The sequence below is a fragment of the Oxyura jamaicensis genome, chromosome 6 (genome assembly GCF_011077185.1).
Source record: "Oxyura jamaicensis isolate SHBP4307 breed ruddy duck chromosome 6, BPBGC_Ojam_1.0, whole genome shotgun sequence".
In the NCBI taxonomy this organism is placed as follows: Eukaryota; Metazoa; Chordata; class Aves; order Anseriformes; family Anatidae; genus Oxyura; species Oxyura jamaicensis.
The window spans coordinates 30692017-30714780 of NC_048898.1; the positions used below are offsets into that span (position 1 = coordinate 30692017).

The 22764-nt window shown below is 36.5% G+C and overlaps 1 protein-coding gene across 5 annotated transcripts in view; it reads left to right on the plus strand.

The window, feature by feature from the left end:
* Positions 1–11252, plus strand: part of WDR11 (WD repeat domain 11) — a 42332-nt gene extending 31080 nt beyond the window's left edge. For 4 of the 5 annotated variants that reach the window (XM_035330125.1, XM_035330126.1, XM_035330123.1 and 1 more), the window contains exons 20-29: positions 855–963; positions 2227–2289; positions 2946–3011; positions 3788–3959; positions 4279–4374; positions 5540–5705; positions 6612–6709; positions 7580–7725; positions 8577–8656; positions 9660–11252. In XM_035330125.1, the coding sequence (XP_035186016.1) occupies positions 855–963; positions 2227–2289; positions 2946–3011; positions 3788–3959; positions 4279–4374; positions 5540–5705; positions 6612–6709; positions 7580–7725; positions 8577–8656; positions 9660–9817 (1154 nt within the window). In that variant the 3' untranslated portion in view covers positions 9818–11252. Of the gene's footprint in view, positions 1–854; positions 964–2226; positions 2290–2945; positions 3012–3787; positions 3960–4278; positions 4383–5539; positions 5706–6611; positions 6710–7579; positions 7726–8576; positions 8657–9659 lie in introns of those variants that run through there. The other variant, XM_035330127.1, reaches the window with a different exon arrangement.
* The last annotated feature ends 11512 nt before the right edge of the window (positions 11253–22764 follow it).

Consider the following 22764-nt stretch of genomic DNA (forward strand, 5'->3'; position numbering starts at 1 on the left):
CAGAATTTATCACAGCCTTTTTTATCAAATAAATGTTCTGTAATGTTGAACTATAAAAATTTAATGTTCTAAAACCAAGCACACTGAAATAACGGTACGCCAGGATTAAGGTTGCCTGTGATTTAGGTGTCCTTCTGCCTCTGTACTGCTATATCTTTTAATTACAAAATCACATCTGCCAGATTCCTACATCGTTCAGTGCGTATGGAGTACAGGGAATTGCTGAATACTTATTTAATAATGTAACTGCTTTGTATGTGTTTTACTCCTGAGTCACTGGGTAGCATGTTCTATGGATCATCTAAACCTCGTATTGAGTAGAGAATTACTGACTTTTCAATTTGTATGACACAGATAGTACTCTAATTTTCATCCTGTCTCTTTGCAAATATAAACAGGTATTTAAGTTCACAACATCCCTTTGGGGTGATGAGTATTAACCCTCGTGGTATATTGCAGAAGCTACAATTGCAAAGTAAAAGTAAGAGCCACATTGTGGTATATTTTGGTATAGCTGTATGTATTTTCAAACATGCCTTTGTAGTAGCAGTAATTATCATGTAGAGCTGTACTTAATGCCAGTATATTGCATTCCACAAGTCTGTGACTAAATTCGATATGGAATTCTGAAATGCTCATTTGAGCATAGTTGAAAACCCTGTACCTTCTATGAAATGTTGTTGCTTGAGTGTAACAATAAGCTTTTATCTCTGGTAACCCATATTGTGGATATGACTGTGTGACTTACGGTTTTCTTCTGGTACTTACAAACAAGGTAGTACATTTTATGGTTACTGAACTAAGTATTACTGCATGTTAGCCACTCAACAATGAATCTTTTCCTTTTGTTTCAGAACCTGCGTGGTGTCCCTATCTGCTTGTTCCAAGGGCTTCATTAGCTTTGAAAGCATTCTTGTTGCATCAACCGTGGAATGAGAAATATTCTCTAGATGTTATGAACATGTAAGGAGATGGTTTTTTTGAATTCTACTCCTACTCCTTTATCCGTCTTGTGCAGATAACTCTTGGGCAACCTTCCGCACTCTTTGGGACAGTCAGAAAGATAATAGCTTCACTTTAAAAGTAATAAATAGAAAAGGATTTAAGGTCACCTGTTGTGTTTCTTTCAACTTTCAGTAGCCTTTGATGTCTGCTTTATGGTATTGCCAATCTTCCATTGTTATTTACAGGTTATATTACTTCAGAGAACCGTGTGTTCTCTTTCAAGAATTTAAGAATAGTTAGAGTTGGTTCCCAAAGTCTAACTGAAAGTTTCTTATCTGATGTGTACTGTAAAAGGTATGTTGTTATTTATGGTGAGCCATGTTTCACATCATAGTGGAAGCACCTTTCTGTATCCTTTATTGCATTTGTTTACTGTTGGTGATCAGTGACCCATACAAAATTTGTAGCTGCAATAATTGCATATGAATATGCTCAAAAGATTCCGCCAAACAACACTAGCAGTATGTAAGAATTGCACTCAGCATAGGTAATAAACATAAAAGCTCAAATCAAATATTCACTTACTTGATGCAAATAAATATGAATTGTATAGCAAACAAGTTATTGACCATAAGAGAATGGTAGGTCATGGGACAAACAAAAACGAACAAAAAGGAGGAGGAGGAGTCAAATTCTTACAAATCTTCAGAAAAGGATATGTGGAAATTGTGAGGATGTGAGGATGAGATTACTGCTAGAAGGGCTAACCAGTTGCAGGTGCTAAGATAACATACTTTGTAGAATAAGGCAGAAGAACAGGGTTGAAGATAAGTCTGTAAAGGAGGAATCAAAAACAGGAATAAGAAGTTTAAGGTGTAAAGGACAGTTACAATACAAGAATGTAACTGCTAAGCCTTCAGTATTAGTTGTAATCCTTCAGTATTAGTATAAGAGAAGGTGATTTAATAGTGGGCTTGATGTTGGCATATTCATTAGCATCAAGGGTAATTAATAAAAGAAAATGGGGAAAAGAAAGATTGGTTGCACCGAGTGATGTTGAAAGACAGTAGACAGTCTTCAATTACTATAACGGATCTAGTAACTAGACAAAAATCCTGCAAAAAGTCTTTTCTGAAAAATATGATGGATTGTTTTCATATATGCTCTTGTATTTTTCTGACTAACAGTAATGCCCTTCCTTTACAGATAATACTGTGAGCTTGGTAATACAAGAATCTCTCTTTTTTTTTTTTTCTTTTTTTTTTTTTTTTTTAAATTCAGAGATTATCCAGAGAATGAAAATGTCAAAAATCTCATTCAAGAGCAGCTGAATTCATTGTCAAAGTAAGAGCTTCCCTATTAACATTTTAGTAAGGTAGTGAATTCAGATAAGGCAAAAAAAGGACACTGCTACTTAAGTACTTCAAGGTTTGTTGAGATACCAACACTCAGAGAAAGAAAAGACAATCACTTCTAAAAAATCTTTTATTGAGGATATACTTCCTGAATAATGTTCATGTTCATTGCTCTTCTTCCGTAGAAAACAGATTTTGGCATTCCATTTAAGCTATGAAAATTGTATTTGAAGCTTTTCCATTTTCCTTTTTCTCTTTCATTTAGTAGGATGGAAAAAAAAAACGTATTTTTAGCCAATCTGAAAAATATATAGAAAACCAAAATTAATGCACTGCATAATTACATAATTATTTGTAATTAATTTTGTAATTAGTAGAATCAGTGAAGATTAAGTTACAGCTTTGTATACACCCTTGTGCTTGTTTCCATTATTGCAAGAGTAAGGTGTTCCTGACAGACTCATTGTTGGTATTTAAACAGGTAGAGTGACTTGCTCCTTGAGATTTCAGACATGTTGAGTTTTTTCAGTTCACACAAGTTGTTTTTTTTAAACACATAGCATATATTATGTAACAAAGGGAAAAAAAAAATACACAGTCTTGCACAGCATTTTACATATTACTTACTTCTCTCTCTTTTTGCAGTGACATAAAGAAACTGTTGCTTGATCCAGATTTTACTCTTTTGCAAAGATGTCTCCTAGTTGCCAGGTAGCAAATACTCAGATAAATATACGAAATGTTTCTTAGTAAAATCCTGATCCTATAAATGCATATGAATTTGTTAAAACTTAAGGTTTCAACTAATTCTGCATTAACTCAGTACAATTGCTGAAGTACTTTGTTACATGTATATTAGGGTATTTTTCAGGACTGAAATGGAAAATATTACATTACTGAGACAGTGTTTTGTTTGCTTGTTAGATATATATTCAGTCAGTCTTTGTCATTCTTTCATAAATGCACTTCTTACATAAATGCTGTAATGTAGTTAACGTTATACTTGTACAATGACCCAAAGCATAATTCAGAACTTCTCAACATAGAATATAATATATTGTAAACACGGGAGGGTCTATTTTTTTATTTCAAATGTATTTTTTCTGTGTCATTCTTCTGCATAAATTGTAGCAAATTTTAGTCTCTATATTTGGAGATGTTTTTTCAAACAATTCTTAGTAACTTTATTGTAGTTTTAAAAGGATATTAGTGATTAAGTGTAAAATAATAATTAAAAAGAATCCACATATCTATAAGCTAGACTTTCGGTGAATTTATTTACTGTTGTAAATGGTTTTGGCTAACCTCTTATTTACCTAGCTTGCTGAATGTCATTCTATAATCTTTTCTTGTAGTTTGTACCTTTGATAATGAAAAATACCTGTGCCCACAATAATGCATTCTTTCGAAAAAGATAATTTAAATTTATAACAATTTTTATGTGAAAAATACAGTCATGTTTCTCATGCTAATTTCTATCTTCTCAGACTGTATGGGGATGAATCTGAATTGCATTTTTGGACCATTGCTGCTCACTATTTGCACAGCTTATCCCAGGAAAAACCTGCAAAACCAACAAATGCACCTATCCTTCAAGAACAGTTGGTTAATCCATTGGATATTTGTTATGACATCCTATGTGAAAATCATTACTTCCAGGTATTTCAAGGAGTTAAAAGTAAACCAAACCGAAAACAAAATTTAATAAGAATGTGATCAGAACGACAAAACCTCAGCATTGTAGCTTTCTTATTATCTTAGAGCTTTTATTTACACATATTTAACTTTATAATAAAACATACAACTCCCTATGAATGAAATCATTCCCTATTATTTAAAAATAGGAAGTTCTTGGAACTTCTAAAATACTTCCTTCTTTTTTTAATTGCTCAGTTCTCTCTCTTCTGTTAATATTACCTTTTTATTAATATTATCTAATAATATTCTGTTAATATTATTTTTTTTCTTCTTCACACAGAAATTCCAACTTGAAAGGGTAAATCTGCAGGAGGTGAAGAGATCAACATATGATCATACCAGGAAGTGTGCTGACCAACTTCTTCTCTTGGGCCAGGTTTGTGGGTAATATTTAATTTTTTTTGTCCTTCTCTGTCTGTTATATATACTTACCCTGCTCAGCTAAAGTTATGTTTGTTTTAACTTGTATGTTGTTTCATAGTTATCTTCACCCAGTGCATAGTTTTTACTGTCTTAATGCATTACATTGCAGATGCAGTGTAATGATGTGGTGTGTTGTAATGTTTGGTGGTACTTTCTTCAGACTGTATGATTTTCATGGGAACCCAATAAGAATCTTTCCTTGCACTTTGTGACTAGAAAAGGAAAATTGCATTTTGCATTGCCCAGAAGTAACTAAATAACAATATGGTTGGGATAATTTAGTCTGCACTTAGTACGCTCATTTTAAGTAATAATGGATGTGTCTGAGCTGCTCACTGAATGGAAGAGCCTGATATGAATAGGCTGAACTTAAACAACTTCTATGCCACTGTACATTTGAGCATGTCAGCAAACATGTAAAAGGTGGCAGAAATATTTAGTCTGTACTATCTGTAGATCACGTGTAAATGCCGCTGTATTAAATCGTTGTGCCGGATTTTAATATGTATTTAATGTGGCTTTTCATTATTTCTGTAACTAAGCCATCAGTTTGATTGACCAAACTGACCTCTCTAAAAGTTAGGTAATGAATAATGAAGAGGCAGAGTGATTCATGTAATATATTAATTCCATTCAGAGGCAGGTGTTTGTAGCTGGTGTAACAAACCTCCCTGGTTCAGCAGTTTATGGAGAGGCAGCTACTCTAGAGTAGTTCCAAAATACATGGTATTAAATCAGCCTTTGAGATCCTGGCCAGTTTCTATATCTTTACAATTATATTTCTTCAGATTATTTTAAGGGCTTCTCTTCATTTTATAACTTTGCAAAAGATTCTGTAAACAAGGAAATAAATGTTCTGAATTAAACTTTTCTTTGGCCCATAGTAGAATTTTTAGGCTGCGATTAAGCGTTATATTCATAATGAATGTTTAAATGCTGTCCTCACTGAGGATGCTTTACTGAAATAGAACTGTAATCATGACTACCCTGGTATATATATCTGTAGTCTGTTTTTGAATAACCTTCATTGTTATTTGTTCCATATCTTAAAAGGGGTAAAAAGACTGTTTAAAAGTGAATATGTTATGGTCAAAGCAGTTGTTTTTTTCTCTTTCCAGACTGACAGAGCAGTACAACTACTGTTAGAAACAAGTTCAGAGAACGCCCATTACTACTGTGATTCACTCAAAGCTTGCTTGGTAACCACTGTCACCTCATCAGGTCCATCTCAAAGCACCATTAAATTGGTAGCAACCAACATGATAGCTAATGGAAAGCTCTCAGGTAAAATGTGTGTTGAATTTTGTGTTTTCTTATATATTAGCAATTCTGATCATTATTAAAGCAAACAATGCATCTGGGAGAGGAATACTTCCTGTTGCATAATAGATCTTGCAAGTTGCATGTGTTGTAGTATGTTCTTTCTACAACATTCAACACAAAAATGAGCGCTAACTCGGTTATGAAACTCAATTTGAATCACAGAATGGCTTGGACTGGAAGGGACCTCAAAGATCATCTAGTTCGAACCCCTAGCTTATTTTGATTAATTTTCATTGGCAAATGTATTTCTGGAGTAATTATCTTATCGACTGTTTGTTTGCATGGGAAGAGGCTGAGCATGTAAAACTACATATTTTACGCTTGCCTAAGAATTATTTAAATTCAGTGTCTTAGTACTGAAGCTGAAATACAGGTTTAGTGTCCCTTCCAGTCCAGAACTTGTTTCTTGCAACTACAGATTAATTTTGCTTGATGTAAGAGATGTTCATAATATGGTGATTGACCAAAAAAGATACTTTCTATTCTGTGGATAATTAACAGTAAATGGTTAGAAATTACAGTATGGACAACATTAAAATAAAGGGTTATTTATGAAATCAGTATGATACATACAGATCATTATCTTTTTATGACGAGAAATCCAGTGAACAGGTTGTCATTTGCATTTAGAACAGAGGTAAATGAGTGTTTTGCAAGGTACTTCTAAGCTCTGCAGCCCAAGAAAAAGATGTGGTAACCAATACCTATGTTATATAGATAGTCAGGTGGTAGAATTTAGTTTTTCAACATCTTCTTATGCTAAGAAGGAATATAATAGAGATCCTTTTCCTGGGGATGAGTGATATGCTCACACTAAATAGTAACTCTTTTTTCCCCTTATTATACTGTCTTCTTTTTATTTTCCAGAGGGTGTACAGTTACTGTGTCTAATAGATAAGGCTGCTGATGCTTGTCGCTACTTGCAAACGTATGGCGAATGGAATCGTGCAGCATGGCTTGCAAAGGTATGTAATTGCTCAGCTTTCTGTGGTGTAGCACAAACGACCTGCTTAATATATGTAGGTATGAAGGATGCTGAGGGTGTTAAGTTCTCCAAACTTAAATCAATCTGAAATGATATCAGCAGTTCATTCCATGTATTAGCTATAACAAGGCAATCCATTTAGCTAGTGTTCACAGGTTCTTCAGCCTTCTGTGACAGGATTGGGGCCTAAAAATGCTTGGAATACACAGTTTACTAACTTTTGGATTTATAAAATTGCATATAGTCACAGCAGCACAGAGTTCATTGTGAACTGCAAAAGCCCATTCCTGATTTTTAAGTTAACACCAACCACATAATATATACGTTTACACCAACTTCTGTTTTACTATGTTGACCTTATTAAAGTAAAAGTACCTAGACTAAACATTAATAGTCTACATTAAATTACGTAATGGACAGGAGTCACTATGGATTATCTTTCCCTGTGTCTAAGAAAAGTTCCTGTTGTTTCTCCTGCAGAAAGTATGGAAAAAAAAAATTCTCAGATTTTTTAAATGAATGATTCCCATTCATAAGAAAAATAAAGATGTTTTGTCCTTTAGTCTTCAGTAGATAAAGATTCTTAACTTCTTAATACTTGAGCTTTTAGTAAAGTCTTGTGGTAAAAAATGATGTTAATGACATTTAAATGTCAGAGGACCTGAGTGGACTTTTTATATCTATATATTTTTTCTTAATTATATTTGCTCAAGAGATTAGTATACTTTTTAAAATAAAATCGGTAATTTAAGATGATTTTCCTTCTGCCCAGAGGAATGAAAAAAAGTGAAACAAAGCTCTATTTAGTTAGCAGTTGAGGATTCAAAATTGTCTTTCCTATCTCTTAAAGGTTCGTTTGAATTCAGAGGAGTGTGCTGATGTGTTAAAGCGTTGGGTAGATCACCTTTGCTCTCCACAAGTCAACCAGAAGTCCAAAGCCATTCTTGTCCTCTTGTCACTTGGATGCTTTACAAAAGTTGCAGAGATGTTGCACAGGTAACGCTGAAACAAGACAACCTGTATTTTGTCTTGTCTAAAACTGTTATTTGAGCATTTATGACTCAAAAGTCATGGGGAAGAGAGAGTCTACAGTTTGATTTCTGACATTTGTTTCTATTTTAGTGTGTTTTTCTTTAATTAACCTCAGCAGTGTGTCATTTCTGTGGGCTTGAACTGATCTTTCTGCTGCAATTTCAGGAAATACACTGGCATTTTAATTTACTGCAGACTTTAAGATTGCTGGCACCTTTTGACCAAGCAGTAACAATTTATAGTAGCTGTGATTATTTCTCAGTGAGTTGAGCCTTGATCTTTCAAAAATCTTACACCAAATGTCAGTTTCTTGAGTGCAAGGAGGAAGGGGGTGTACAAGATGCTTAGTGAGAGGGCAGTGCCAGTGCAAGGGGAGCTCAAGTCACTATATGGGAACAGTGTGGGTTGTTCCTACGTACTGCCCAGGAGCAGTGTAGCAGCATGAGAAAATGAGAAAAGCACTGAGAGGTATCACGATGTAGTGATTGCTTAAGGCCTATGAAGCATGAAAGTGAAAAGAGCAAAGTAAAACAATACTGGGAACTGAGAATAGTGTGTGATGGGGGGGCCGGGAGGGGACTGTGAATATGTGGCAAAGGGGCAGCTAAATTTTTACTGATAATCCCTGGTACTGATTATTCCTGGCACTGTTCAGAAGTGCTGGTCAGCCCTCAGTCAGAAGAGATTTGCCACTCCAGAGCTACGTGCAAAGTTTTTGAAAGCCTGTGTGCAAGTGCTTTGATGCAGTGTCCTGGAATATTTTTCTGTTTTCCTGTCCTAACAAATTACTATTTTCTTTTTCCTCCATTTTACAGTATGAGGTACTTTGATAGAGCGGCTTTATTTGTTGAAGCTTGTCTGAAGTATGGGGCATTCGAAGTTAATGACGATACAAATATCCTTTTTCTGAAATCCTGTTTATGCATCTGTGTACTTGCAGGCAATTTTGTGTGAACTAACGTTAGATGAACTAACCTGCACAGGAATAGGAGATCCTATTTTTGTTTTCCAGGATGTGTGTGTGAAGGAATTGTAAGGAAATAAGTGAAAAGGAATCACTTGCATAAATCTGTAACACCTTTTCCTCTTGATGCTCTGTGAGGCCAGTGGCACTAGAAAACAAACAAAAAGGAAAAAGGAAAAAAGTAAATATAGGAGAGAAAAGAACAGATGATAAAATGTTCTTTGCAGAAATCAGACATGGTTACTTTAACCAAACCACTGTTTTTACTACATTAAGGACTAGCTCAGGAAAAAAAAAATGCCTTCATTGACAACATACTGTTTTACTGACTTAAGTCTTTTATGAAGGAATCAGTTCTGAAACAGAGAAAACACGTAAAATTAAAGGTCAAGATTCAGGATGATCTGAAAATATAATAAGCATTTCAAAAGATATCTATGGTATTCTTCGTTACAGTTTGCACTTCTAACCTGGTGTTCTGGAACTCTGAACATTTTTATTTAGGTATATCCAATAAATAATAACACTTATGTAGATAATACCTGATTTGTGTTTTATGGAGTCATCACTGATGTCAACTTGTAAATTAAAAAAGCTAATAAGTCATTTGGATAACTCCAGACGCATCTAATTAGTGACCACGAGCTAACAGTTTAATTTCTTTTGCAATTTATGATGTGTTACGATGATGCTTATGCTTATCTGAAATTTGTTTCAGTTTTTAGCACTTCATGCATTGTCTGATAAATACTAACACATTCAGTAGTAAAATTCAAAGCAACATTTTTGTCTGTATTTTTGATGAGAAATACTGAATTAGCACAATTATCAATAATGTTCAGCACTTTCAGTTTAGGAGAGCTAAGGGCTAAGCTTTAAAAAAAAAAAAGGAATTTTATTTTTTCACGTGTGTTTTCCTTAATGCATCATTTACATAAACTGATTCATGCTGTATATGCTGATTATGCCAGAAGCTTGAAGCTCTTGGGCTTCAAGCAAGGAGCCATTATCTTTGCCTCAAGAGCTGGAGAAGCTGGTAAAGATTTACTGATGGAGCTCAAACAGCCTAAAGAGGAAGTGACACAAGAGTAACAATTTTATGTTCACTGTTAAGAGGAAACTTCCTATCAAACTGGGTTGTCTATCACATTGATACTCCACAGTGTGAAAATGAATTTTCTCTGGAATCGCTGTAATAGCTCACGTGTGTGATTTGAGCAAATGTTGTTAAATTTGTGTGGAGGCAAGATTAAGAACTGTTTTATGTTTATTTTTAAATTGTCTTCGTTTTCAAGAGAGGGGAAAAGAAGGCTATGATAAAACTATACAAGAATATTTTCAACTTTTTCAACTATAGTACAAATCGAACTTAAAAATATGCTGAAAGAGTTCTATACCTGTGTAAAAGTCTACTCCATTTTCTTCTAAAAATCAAATCTTTATAGTTCTTCACTGCTGTTGTATTTATATGTATAAATAATTCAGTCTGTACTGTAAAAATATAAATATATTTAAAGAATAAATATAGATCACAAAACACACCGTTCTTTACTGGAAAGTCATGGATTCTCAAATCAATTTTTCTCTTTAAAATTGCTGTTGTTTTAAATGAGTTCATTCTGTTGTCATTTTCATAACTGGTTGGAATGAAATCTTTTAACAAGTTTATTTACAAAAGGCTCCTCACATTCCAGAAATTCATGAAATAAATGTCTTTTTTTTTTTTTTTTTTTCCAATTAAGACTGGTATATTCTCTATTGTTCTGAAGTGTTTGCTCCCTGTACACTTTAGGGACTAAGTTCTGCCTTGTCTTGACTGGTTAATGGCATCAAAGAATGGGAAAATAATCCTACCTCAAAAGCAGCAAGATGAGCTCCTGCTAGGAGCAAGATGAGCTCCTCCTATTCAGGAGGCTGACGATGCTCTCTCCACAGTTGCTGTTGTATTTGTTGTTTGAATGTGTTGTGAATTAACAGGCAGAAAAAGTATTGGATGAAGTCAGAATCATTGGATTTTAAATTACTTTTTATGGTAAACACATCTCATGGTCCAAGTACTTACGGATGCCACCGACAGCATCTTTCCTCATTTTTGTGCCAGTATTTCAGCAGAAAGAAAACATCTTCCCACAGTATTGTAATGTTTAAATGCTTTTTTTTTTTCTTTGTTGTTGTTCTTTGTTAGATGTATCTTTTCTATTTATTGATTCCTCAACTGAAGAGTGTATGCTAAAGTTAAATTGCACTTGTAAGTTGAAGATTGTGGCATGTGAAAATTAGTCTTGGCTAAAAAAGCTCTAGTCTTTAAATGGTGTTGTTGGAGCTACTGGTTTAGTACATGATAGTGAAAAGAATCATATCCTGCAAAAGGTTTCCCCTTTGAATGCAATTCTAAGGCTTTTCTACCTAAAATAATAGCATATTTCGTTCTTCTCATGTTCAAATATTTGTAAAATGTGTATTCTACCCTCCTTCCTAGAGGTGCACCAGCTTCATTCATTCTTGAATTCTGTAAACCTTTTAATTCAATTCTAAAATAGCATTTCTGATGAAATTGGTTAGGAATTTCAAGAATGACATTTTTTTTATATACAAATATGAGTTTCATTGCTCTAAACACAAAAGGAAATGTTTAAACCATAATATATCTTACGTAGGTCCTGCCACATCTTACATACGTTATAAAGGATGTTCAGTGTCTTATTACTGACACCTCTGTAGTTACTTAAGCTTGAGAAAGTAAGTGTACAATGGCATTTGCCGTAAGTATTAACTTGTGAGCAACAAAGTTAATCCAAATTAACTGTCATTATCAGTGGGCTAAATATTGACTCACATTGAAAACTGCAACGCTCCTCAATTCTTAATCTTGTTTTCAGAAACAGTACTGAGGGACAAGGTCATCGCAGAGTTAATGTAAGCACACTCAAACTTGTTCTTTGACAAATCACATAGAATCACTTGTCAGTGGAACTCTGGAAAAAAAAAATCTTTAATATGCGCTCAAAGTTATGAATCTGATCTAACATTTTTAAAAGAAAAACATTGCAAAGGCCTTTTGATACTGAATGTTTCTATATGCTTTTAAGTGTGAAGGTTGCAGAATACTATGTGGTATTCCCTGTTGAAACCTTTACATTGAAAATACAGCGTAGAAGTGGTTGGTTGAAAAGTTTATTTAGATAATAGTGTAGTCACACATTAATAAAAAATAAAAATAATAATAAAGAAACTTTTTAAATCTCTGTGTGTCTTTATTTAATACAAAAAATGTCACCTGTTGCACTTGGATGCTGGTGGTGTAATTGTTATTTGCCATCTGGACTGGAACAATGCTCAGGGCTAGTTTTAGTAGAGGAAGCGATCGACCTTTGTATTAGTCTCACTTTCCATAGTAGTACTTACGAGATGTTGGCTTTCAGTAGCCCTAATTGCCAAGCTTTACTAGTAAACAAAATATTAGTATGGGCTAAATTAAAGCAGGATATCGTCTGTGCTCTTAAATCTTGAAAAGCATGGAAATAAGTGATGAAAGCAAAGTACTTCCTTTCGTCTTTCATGCTACCCTGCAGACTGCCAATGCAAGATTCCCTTTGCAAAATATGAAATGCATTTAGCAATGCTGAGATCCATACCAATGAGCTCTTCTTTCACTTTTGTAGTTCAAGCAACTTTCCTTTTAGCTCTTAGGATGCTTTTGTCACATTGGCTTAGAAGTTGTTGTTGTTGTTTTTTTTAAAGTGCAAATAAACATCTGATATATAATTGGGGTTGTACAAATGGTAAAAGTTTCCAATAACTATGATTTTAACTCCTTTAAATCCCTTTGGGAGTTTTTCTTGAACCACTGGATAGTTCAAGAAGCAGCTAAAATTCATAATCTGTATTTTCTAGGTTTTGCATTTTGAAGCTTCTGTCAGCACTGAGGTCTGTAATGCAGCCATAATGCTGCAATCTGTGTTTGATCATTCTTAGCAATGGAGAAACAGTAGAAGAACTGAGTTTCAAGTTGAAATAGAAAGTGATTGTTTACTCATCTCTCTTTGAACATGAGTCTTACATGAAATAAGCTTGATTTTAGATTACCTGAGCAGATTATTTGGTAGTTATTTTAAGACTCATTTGTGAAAGATAGGATTATTGTCCATAATAAAGAGGAGTTTTTTGAACTAAATCTTGAGTTGTCTAGACTGAGAACTTCTAGCTGGAGAACATCTTAGAGCATGACTAGTGATGGTTGCCCCTTTCAATATATTACATGAATCATTTTAGACTTGTATGACCAGTGAAAAAGCCTGCATGTGATTGATGCTGTGGGGCTGAGGGGTGCAGAAGTTGTCTTCATCTCAGTGAAGCATTCTGAAATGTGTACATCTGCTATGTGAAGCTCACTCAGTCCTGCAGTGTCTTTTCCTTTCTAGATCTGTGTTCACATTCAGCTTTTGTGCTTACAGTCTGCGTTTTATGATAAATATTATGATGGGACTTTTGTGGTAGTACTTAATTATAAAAATTGAAATCATTTCAGTCTTATACTGGATATACTGGATCTATATGTAAATAAAAAGTCTAGAAAAATAGCATAGCAGATGAGGTTCAGTACAACCAAGCCCTAATTAAAGTTTTCTTTGGAGCACGGTGTGCCTCACAATGCAGGCAGTGTATGCAAATGAATCACATTGATTAACAGTATCTAAAATTGCCTAACTCAGATCAGCTTCTGAGGTGCTTTTAAAAAAAAAAAATAGATATGTATATCATATATATATATATGCAAACGTGCGTATATAAATTTGATTCACTAGGAAGAATCTATGGAAAATGAAAAAAATATTGCACTGTATAATTTGTTTTCAATAAAATTTAAATCAGTCTGCCAATTTATAGACCTTGCAGGCAGATAATGGCTTATATATCAAAGAAACCTAATGCAGAATCATGATGTGTTCAGTGAGTGTCTGGGTAAATATTCCTAAGAGGTTCTGGTTTGTAACTGTTGACACTAGAGACAGAAAACAAGGATGATCGCAGATTCTTTAACAGGAAAAGTGTTTGGTTTGGGTGATCACTACCTTCCCTAAATTGTATTCTAAAAGCTCAGCTGAATACGTAATTGCTGGTGGGTGATAAAATAACACTTTGGCAAAGAGTACAGTGCTGTTGGTTTTTTAAATTACTTTCTCTGAAGAAGTCTGCACAATTTTGATATTAATGTGGATATTTCATTAGGATAATTTCAGTAGGATAATTCATTAAGTTCAATACAATAAGTTCAAGGGAAAAATAAAAAGTTGTACCAATAGATCTGAACAGTGTCATAATATTCTCTGGTCACGTTGATCCTGTCCCACTACAGTATCTTTGAATCATGACTTCTTGACACTAAGTCATTCAGTTTCTACTTAAACACTGAAGATGAGTCACAGCCATGCTATTTTCTAACTACCTCAGCTGTTTTGCTAGAAGGCAGCAATTCGAAGCAGAATTAAAACAGAAACAACTGAGTTTGGAAGGTGTTGGCACACAGCATAGTTTCCTGAACAAGGCATGTTGACTGCTTCATCGGTCTACTGTATGAGGACTGGTGAAAACTGATACCTAAAATTCCTGTAGGAAGTCAGGAAAATCAGGAGAAAAATAACTAAGCTTGCATTGGTTGTGCTTAGGCCTTATCTTGCAATTTTTTTCACACACAGAGCTGTATTTGAAAGAGAGAATATCACGGCAGCAATTCACCGGGCAGAGATGGTGCTGCGGAAAGAAAAATCTCTTCCCCCTTGTTCAGCAAAGGCAGGTGGTGACAGATGGCAAAGCTCAGCATAAACTTATAAGAGGAAAAACTAAGAAATTGGGAAGGAAGGAGAACATAATTTTTGAATTTGTATTTCTTTGAAAGTCTTTTTTCTTAGTGTCTGGCGAAAAGAATTCTTTAAAAGGCTCCAGCAAAAATGGAGAAATGGGAGAATAGCAAAATAAAATCAGCGAATAGACCCTGCTTATGCATATGCTTCAGGTATAAAACTGCTTTAAAGTCAAAGGTTTAATACAGGATTAATCATAAGGAGATTCAGTGGAACTGTGTTCTTGCCTCTCCGGGGTTGTAGTACTAAAAAACTGACTTAAATAGCCAGTCAGCATGAGTTCATTTCCCCAAAAGAAACAGTGATGGAAGAAGAGGAAAAGTATGTTTATTCAGAGAAGGGACTCAACGTATTCAACATATTTAAAATGCCATTATAGAAGGTAAGTGCCTTCCTCTTTGCCTACCAGAGGAAGGGAAATTGAAGTCTGCAGAGCAGCAGATGCTATGGTTGAAGCCAGTGTTGTCTGTTGATACTCCAAACTCAGAAGGTGGTCAAGGCAAAAACACGTTTCAGAGTGACTTCAAACTTGATGATTTTTCATTCTGAGGATTGAATCCATAGGTTGAAACTGCTTTGTTCCATTTCATTGTTACCACTGCTGTATTTGGCAAAGAATGACTTGCTGCATTTCCCACTGACAAACTCCATCTCAGTGACAGCTTTCCAGAGGGGTTATTCAATGTGATAGTAGTACATATTGTTCAAATGAGATGCCAGAAAGTGCTTTAAAAAGGCAATGTTTTGGTCATTGCTTTCCACCCTACAGTAGCAGGAGCTAATGGAGTTACATTAGACTAGTCTGATCCCTGTGACACTTGCTGTAACTTATAAAGCTACAGGCAGCTTGTTTCAATTGTAAAAATAATAATAATAATAATAAAATGTTATGATCTCATAGTTATGGCCCTGCTGAGTCAATCTCTTGTTGCTGTGAGGCCTGCTTTTTGAATCCAACCATAGACACATGAATAATAGTGTATTTCATTGATCCTTTGAAAATGTTTTCCAGCATTGTTCCTTAATGAAATTTTACAGTAGTCTGTAATATGCAGTCACAGATCTTGACTCAAAATATGTGGCATGGCGTCTGTCTTTACGGCTACTTGTTATTATAAAACAGATTTATATATATATATATTTATATTTATTTACTATTCTAAGTAATAATTATTGTCAAGTACCCATGTTTTTACCTTCTCTAAGTTTCTACATCTGCCACTTTTTTAGACACATTTTATCCTTTTAATTTCTGCCTCTAATAATTAGGAAATTAATCTGATGTTTTATGTTAAGCTACTTGCAGGACTAGTATCTAGTCTTTACAGCCAAGCTAAGTCAGAAAGTTGTGTTGAAGATTTCCCATTACATCAGCAATAGCATTGTCTTGCTTTATGGAAAACTACCTGGATTGCTAATGTAGGTATCATCCTCTAAGACCATGGCTTCAATCCCCTCGCTGTGCTCAGATAGTTCTTAGTCACCTGTCAAAATTTGGTCTTATGGTCTAGTTTCAGTTCTCAGCGGAGCTCCAACTCATCAACTCATTTGATTTGATTTTGGTGTTTTCTGATTTTTTTGTTTGTTTGTTTTGTTGTGTGTGTATGTGTTTTGTTTTGTTTTGTTTTTTCCCTCTCCAGAGAGACAGGGTTTTTCTAATTAAAGAGGTCAGTGACACTTCTCTTACTGCCTACCTGTCACTCTGCTCCCTGGTTTGGGGCCGAAGGCAGACGGTGCTGAGCCGCAGGCTGTGCTGCCAGCACGTGGCTTCTGTCTGGCAGGGCCTGGCCTGGAGTGAGGCTTGGCAGATCCTGGTTGGAAAGGTTTCAACCCAAAGCCAGAACCACGTGCTGAGGAACAGTTTCTCTCTGTATCCACATCTAAGCTAAGCCAGGAACACCCTGCCATTACTCAGCAGTTTCCACTGAAGTAGCTAAGTCAGGCCTCTTGAATGTAAATAGCATAAACTGGTCTTTTTCCTTGACAATTATTGACAATAATTGCTCCAAATGCCTTTGCCATTCTACTCTTAATTCTACAAATAACCTGACATATCTTGGATGACTTTGGCTATATCTAACATCTTTCGCTTGTATAAAGGAATTTGCGGTGCCCATCCTCCCAGCTAGGAGCTGCGAGCATGGGGCTAAGCGAGACCCCGGTGACCTGGATGAGTTTTGGGGCACTCTTGCACGTGCACCCCTCTCTGCATCCTCCTGCTCGCTTTGCACTGATGCTTGTGTCATGACAGAAGTTGAGCTGGCTGGATGGTAACGTTTTCTGTTCATTTTGTTTTTAAAGTAATGTTTTGCTGTGTCAGTCCCCTGGTTAACCATACACCACAAGGAGCTAAGGCACAGAGGTGGCAATACAGACATGAGGTTTGGAGTTAAGGTAGTCTGGCTTTGGGTTGCCTTGAAACTGAAAGCACTGGGGACAGAAAAATACATTGAAGGGTTTATTTTTTATTTTGAATTACAAAATTTGACTTAGAACATCTGTATTTGGAGATACCAACAAAATCATTTGCATTGCAGGTATATACATCGTGATGTGTCACATCAGTAGTTAGATATCAGTAGAAGGTAAGAAGCTGAAAGCATCTGAGTCTTTTTTACCTTACTGTATTCTTATTTCAGTAATTTCTTGCATTTGCAATTTTAACTGGTATCTACAGTAACTGAAGTATTGTGTCTTGACTTCCAGTTGCTTGCACAACGTTAATCCCTGTTCCACACTGGATTAATTTCATTCTGAGTTCTTTTTTTAATTATTATTCCTGACACTCCAAAACTGAAGTTTCTGTTCCACAGTCTCTAGGGACTGTTTTGCAAAATACCAGCCTTGTTTTATATCGTTGTTGTTGTTGTTTTCCCATGTTACACAACAGAATAGGAGCTGCACCAAAATACTGTACAAAACAGCTCATTTGTCCTGCGTTTGGGAAGAGAAAGCAGACATAACAATTTTTCCAAACTGGAACAAAATGAGTATTTTATTTCTCCCTTCCCTTCAGAAAAATATTTCTTAAATACTTATCAAGCCAGAGAGACTTTTCTTTATGACTGTTTCTTCCAGCTCTATTCTGTGGTTTACCTCAGCATCTGCTTTCTTTTTCCACTCTCCAAAGTTATGCCTGTTTTTGATTAAAAACAAGCTGAAAGGCAGATTAATGCACTGCAAGAAAAAGCAGCCTTGCTAATATCAAAAGAGACCAGGAAGGTAATTTTTCAGTGATCGCCCAGTCCTGGATGTGGTGTTTTCTGGTAGCAGCCTTTTCTCCCAGTAGGGCTAGGCTAATATATAAGTTTTGTATTATTATTTTACACCACAACCATCTCATCAAAAAGCCAAGAAACATTCTTTGAACCCAACTGAAATCATTTGTTTATCCTTTCTGACTGCTTTGCAGGCAAATTCCCCACCACAAAATGACTTGCAAATGTATTCTTCTCTTTCCCACTCCACCACATTATCATTTTTTATGAACTTTTAAAAATGTTTGTATTTCTCTGAAGTCCCAGTGCTTTGTGATGATCTCTTGTATGTCTTCAGCTTTCAAACCCAGGAGGCAGTGTGAATAGACAAAATAGATTAAGTTTACATGCTTTTAAGTTTTATATTGGCTTGCTGGATGTCTCGTCGCAGAGCCTTCCAATATAGGTTGGTATCTGGATAGGATCCCTTGATAGGATCCCTTTCCCCTTTTGCCTTGTTTTCCCTAATCCTCATACTTCTCCCCACCCCTCGGGGCATAAGCAAGTCACCACTGAAAGCCACAAAATGTGGTATTTCACTAAAATCCTCCCAGGAGTTTCCAAAATCCTCCCAGTTTCAAGCTCACACAGGAGAGGGCAGCAGAGCTCAGGGAATGGAGCTCTGCTGCCCTGCGAGGGGGGGGACAGTCACTTGCCCTGTGAAATAACGCGACCCCAAGGGTTGTTTTGTGTAAGGGTTGTTTTGTATTTTCCCACTAGAAAACATCCACAAGCGTTTAGTCCTTAACTGAGGCAACTCCAAGGAAATAGCCAAGCAGGAGCAATCAGATTTTGGTGCAATGTATAACCGGCTGCTTGGAAAGGGAAGAGGGTGTCCTGTTTTCTTACAAGGCAGCGAGCCGTGAGAGCTGGGCTTGATTCTAAGCATCAGGCCACCCCTTGCTTGAAATCAGCTTTGATTCGATGTGTAAGAAATGCTGGAAAATGCATTACAAGTGTGATTTTAAACATTACCTTGCATCTAATGCAGACAGGGTAGGGTTTGATTTAAAATTTGTTGTCATAGTCAAGTCTAGTTCAGTCTATTTCTGTGTCAAAGGACTGTCTCTTAATTATTCATTATTTACAATTAAGGGGAAATTTTGCTTTCTAGAAAACACCAAGAGCAGATCTGATGCACACAAATTACAGCAAGTGTATCCAATGCTCAGGTGATGAAATTAATCCGTTTCTGCATTTATCTGGAGGATCAGAGGATGCTTTTGCCAGTAACCGATGGTAAATTATTGGCAGCACTCCTGCGAGGCAGCACAGATCACAGTAGCTTATTTTATGTGTGTAGGAAGAAGAAAGGAGAATTGAAAATTTACAACAGGAAAAGTTCTCTGTGACAGTTTTAAAATTTATATAGCTCAACAAGAGCAGTTTTAATTCAGTAGGAAACCATCCTTGAATTGTCAGCTGGCAAGGTAACACATACAGATTGCTTCTTTTGGTAGAAGCATCTAATGTTTATTGCTAGTGATGAGAGGCCATAGTGGTTCTGACTCGCCAGGCCCAGCTCAACAAAAGACGTGGTTTTCTTTGGAAAGAAATCCCAATTGAGCTTTCAGTGGATGGTGTTTATGGGGAGGCTTGTTCCTAATGCAAAGCAACTCACTTGCTAGTTCTTCAGCTAACATGGACAAAAGTGATGGGAAAGCCGGGGCAGTGAGGAGCCTGATGTTGAAAGTACTCTTGCTTTTACCTTGCCAGCATCTCCAAGGAGCTTGTGTCATCCTCCAGCTTCAGAGATCTTTCATTTCCTTGTCCTTTTCACATCGCAGGATCATGAGTTACGCAGTTTGCATGGACCAAGGAATTTGTACCTTGCATGTCACTCACACAGCTTCTCAGGAAAAAGCATAACTTACCAGAGAAAAAACAGAAGAAACACTCTGTGGAAGGTCTTTACACAAGAAGGGCTTATGACAAACATGAAGTATTGGCTAATGCTTTCTTTGAATACAGATGATTTATCTTATTGAAGCAATTCTACTTCAAAACACAGAGCTGCTAATACTTACACCCCGAAGCCAGGGGTTGAAGAAACAATTAAATAAAAGGAGCTCGTGGTCCTTATTGAATTGGCCGCGTCTCAACAATTAATTCACCCTGGGATCCTGCTTGGTATCTGCGTGAGGACCACAGGATGGCAGTGTGCGAGAGCATCACTTGGGCGACAGCTGCCCTCTGCTTCTCTTGCTTTGTGTGGTGTGGAGAGGAGAGGAGATGAGAAGAGGAGAGGTACCCAGCTTGTCCCCCAGTTTGGAGGGCTGTTTTGCCTCAGCTCTTCGCAGCAGTGCTCATTTTTCACTTGTTAGCCCACGACTTTGAGGAGGCACTAGATGCTCTGAGCAGTAAGCGGTGCTGAATCTTGTCTGAAGCCAGCTCAGACTGATGGCAGTTGCACCCCAGCAGAAGAATAAATTGCTTGTATAAAGATGATGCAAACACAGGTGATGTCAGGAGAGCTCCAGCCCAAAAACTCTCCTGGGTTCCCTGACACAGTCTTTTCTTAGCTTTCCTCTTACAACAGGTCTAAAAAATGACTTTCCTTCTCCTAGCCTTAGCTGTGATCCCAGCAACTATGCTGGGGCACAGGGCTGGGCTACATCAGCTCCCATGATCTGTGCTTGTGGGCCTGCATATTTTGGGGTTTTGTCATTCACCTTTGTACGACTTGGGAATATCCTCTCTGAAAGAGTCCATTTCATTTTCTATTTAAAACATGTATTTCTGGCTACTTCTTTCTCTGTAGGTGAGAACATCCAGAGAGGTCTTTCAGCGGGTTTATTTGCAGCTAAGTCCAAATCTCACCATTCGCCATCAGCTGCTGGGAAGGCCTGACAGTTCATGAAGGCGAGGCTAATTAAAAACCACAATACTGACACATCCTCAAAACTAATTAAACCATGTTTGAACGCTGTATCTGATGCCTGATGCACGGACACCCGAGCACTGTGCATAAAACGTGCAGACCCCAGATGGGACTGTAGCACGTCACGAAGGATGGACTGGCTGCTGAAGCTCTGGGAGAGCCGTGGTGAGCAGGACAGCTCACAGGTAGGAATTGGGGCAGGTCTGCAGCACCAGCAGGAGTAAGAGAAGAGAGTTAGGAATGGTTTTGCTTTCTTTATACTCCCCTGTACTGATTTTGCTTGCTCAGCCTCTGCATTGCTGAGCCAAGGAAGCTGATTTTCCCTCAAAGCATCTTCTGTCTGGTTCTCCACCCCAGGTCAGGATGGACGTCCAGGGCAATGCAGGTACTTGGAAATCTCGTCTCCTTAGGTGGATTTCTGAAAGGGCCTGTGCATGTAGGACACATGCCATTTTTTTCTTACAATATGCAATGTGACAGTAGGATGTTTTGCATTATGTTCATACAAACCAGCACCAAATCCAGGACCCACCCATCTAACTTGGCATAATGTTCAGAATAGTAATGACAATATGGAAAAAGAAAAATCAAGAAGAAGAAGAAAAAAAAAAAAGACATCTGCACATCTGCTACTATTTTATATATCTATGTATTTTTGGCCTTATAAGAGTAAGAATATTTTCATGGCATATTTTCATGGCAGCCAAATGTAACTTTTGGAGGGTTACATCTTTGCATAATAAGTATGTATCTGTCTTTCAAAATGTGTCACTGACTTGATCAGAAAAAAATTGAAAAAAGCCCTACTGTTTTATTTCAAAATTTCAACAATTACATTTTTTGTAGAGATATTTGACCAGCTATGCAACCATTCAAAAAACAATCAAAAAACAAAAATACACTGACAAAAACAATTCATGTTGAGCATAACCCTCTGTCATATAGAGTTTTCAGTACAAATTTTATGTCAAAGCGATCTTTATCTGAACTTCACTGACAGTAAATAATCCATAGGAAAGTGTGTTTTCCTGGGACTGCTGTTGGCAGCAATGGGTTCTCCTCTTCAGGGGCTTGTGGCAGTATTGCCACTTTGGAGAACTTTGTATGTGTAATTATTTGCCAGTCTAAAGCTTTTTAATCAGTACATTGAGAGAAAGTAAGTGATTTAGACGTGAGCTGGGCTCTGTGGTGTTTATGGGTCCCCTTCCAATTCAGAATATTCTATGATTTCAGACATTGGCCAATTCAGTTTATATTAAAAAACACATGCCACTTCACCACTAACAGAAAACAAAACTGATATTTATGAGGCAGGGATATGGCAGGGACTGAACGTTGCATTGCTCCAAGAGTTGCTATCATCCTTGGTTAGGTGCCAAAATAAGCACGGCTGGAGCTAAGGACAGTGACAGTTTTAATGTTGTGCAGCTCAAAAACTACTGTAGCTTGAAAGAACAGAGGAATCCCAGTAGCAGAAGACCTTCCTTTTATTCTTTCTTTTATATATTTATTTTTTAAATATAGTACTTTATGGACCATGAGTTAGAAATGATATAATTTCAGTTTTAATCACTTGTATTGCTGACTGTTGACTGATCTGTTTTTCAGGATCCCATTTGTTGCCTTTTTTTTTTTTTTTTTTTTTCCCCACCTGACTTACAGTGGTGCTGGTTTCTTATTTATAAGAAACTTGTAAGGCTTTCTGCTGGCGTATCTTCCCCATTCTTTTCCTGTTGTAGAGTCTTTTAAATCATAACATGTTTTCACAGAGGAATGACTCACACTGAGAGGATCGGTTCCCTCCAGAACTTTTCCTTCTCGTCAGGGCTGTAGGGCTTCATCCCAGACTGCTCTGTCCTTAAGTTCCGTGCTGCTTACATACGTAACTTTTGAAGATGGTTTTCTTCTCCATGTCTCTGTGGCAGAGGGTTTCATGGCACTAATTATCTCAGAATGAATACCTTGTTGGGATTAAAGGCCTCAATTAACAGCCTTTTGGTTTTGTGTTCTTAAAAAAAAAAAAAAAAAAAAAAAAAAAAA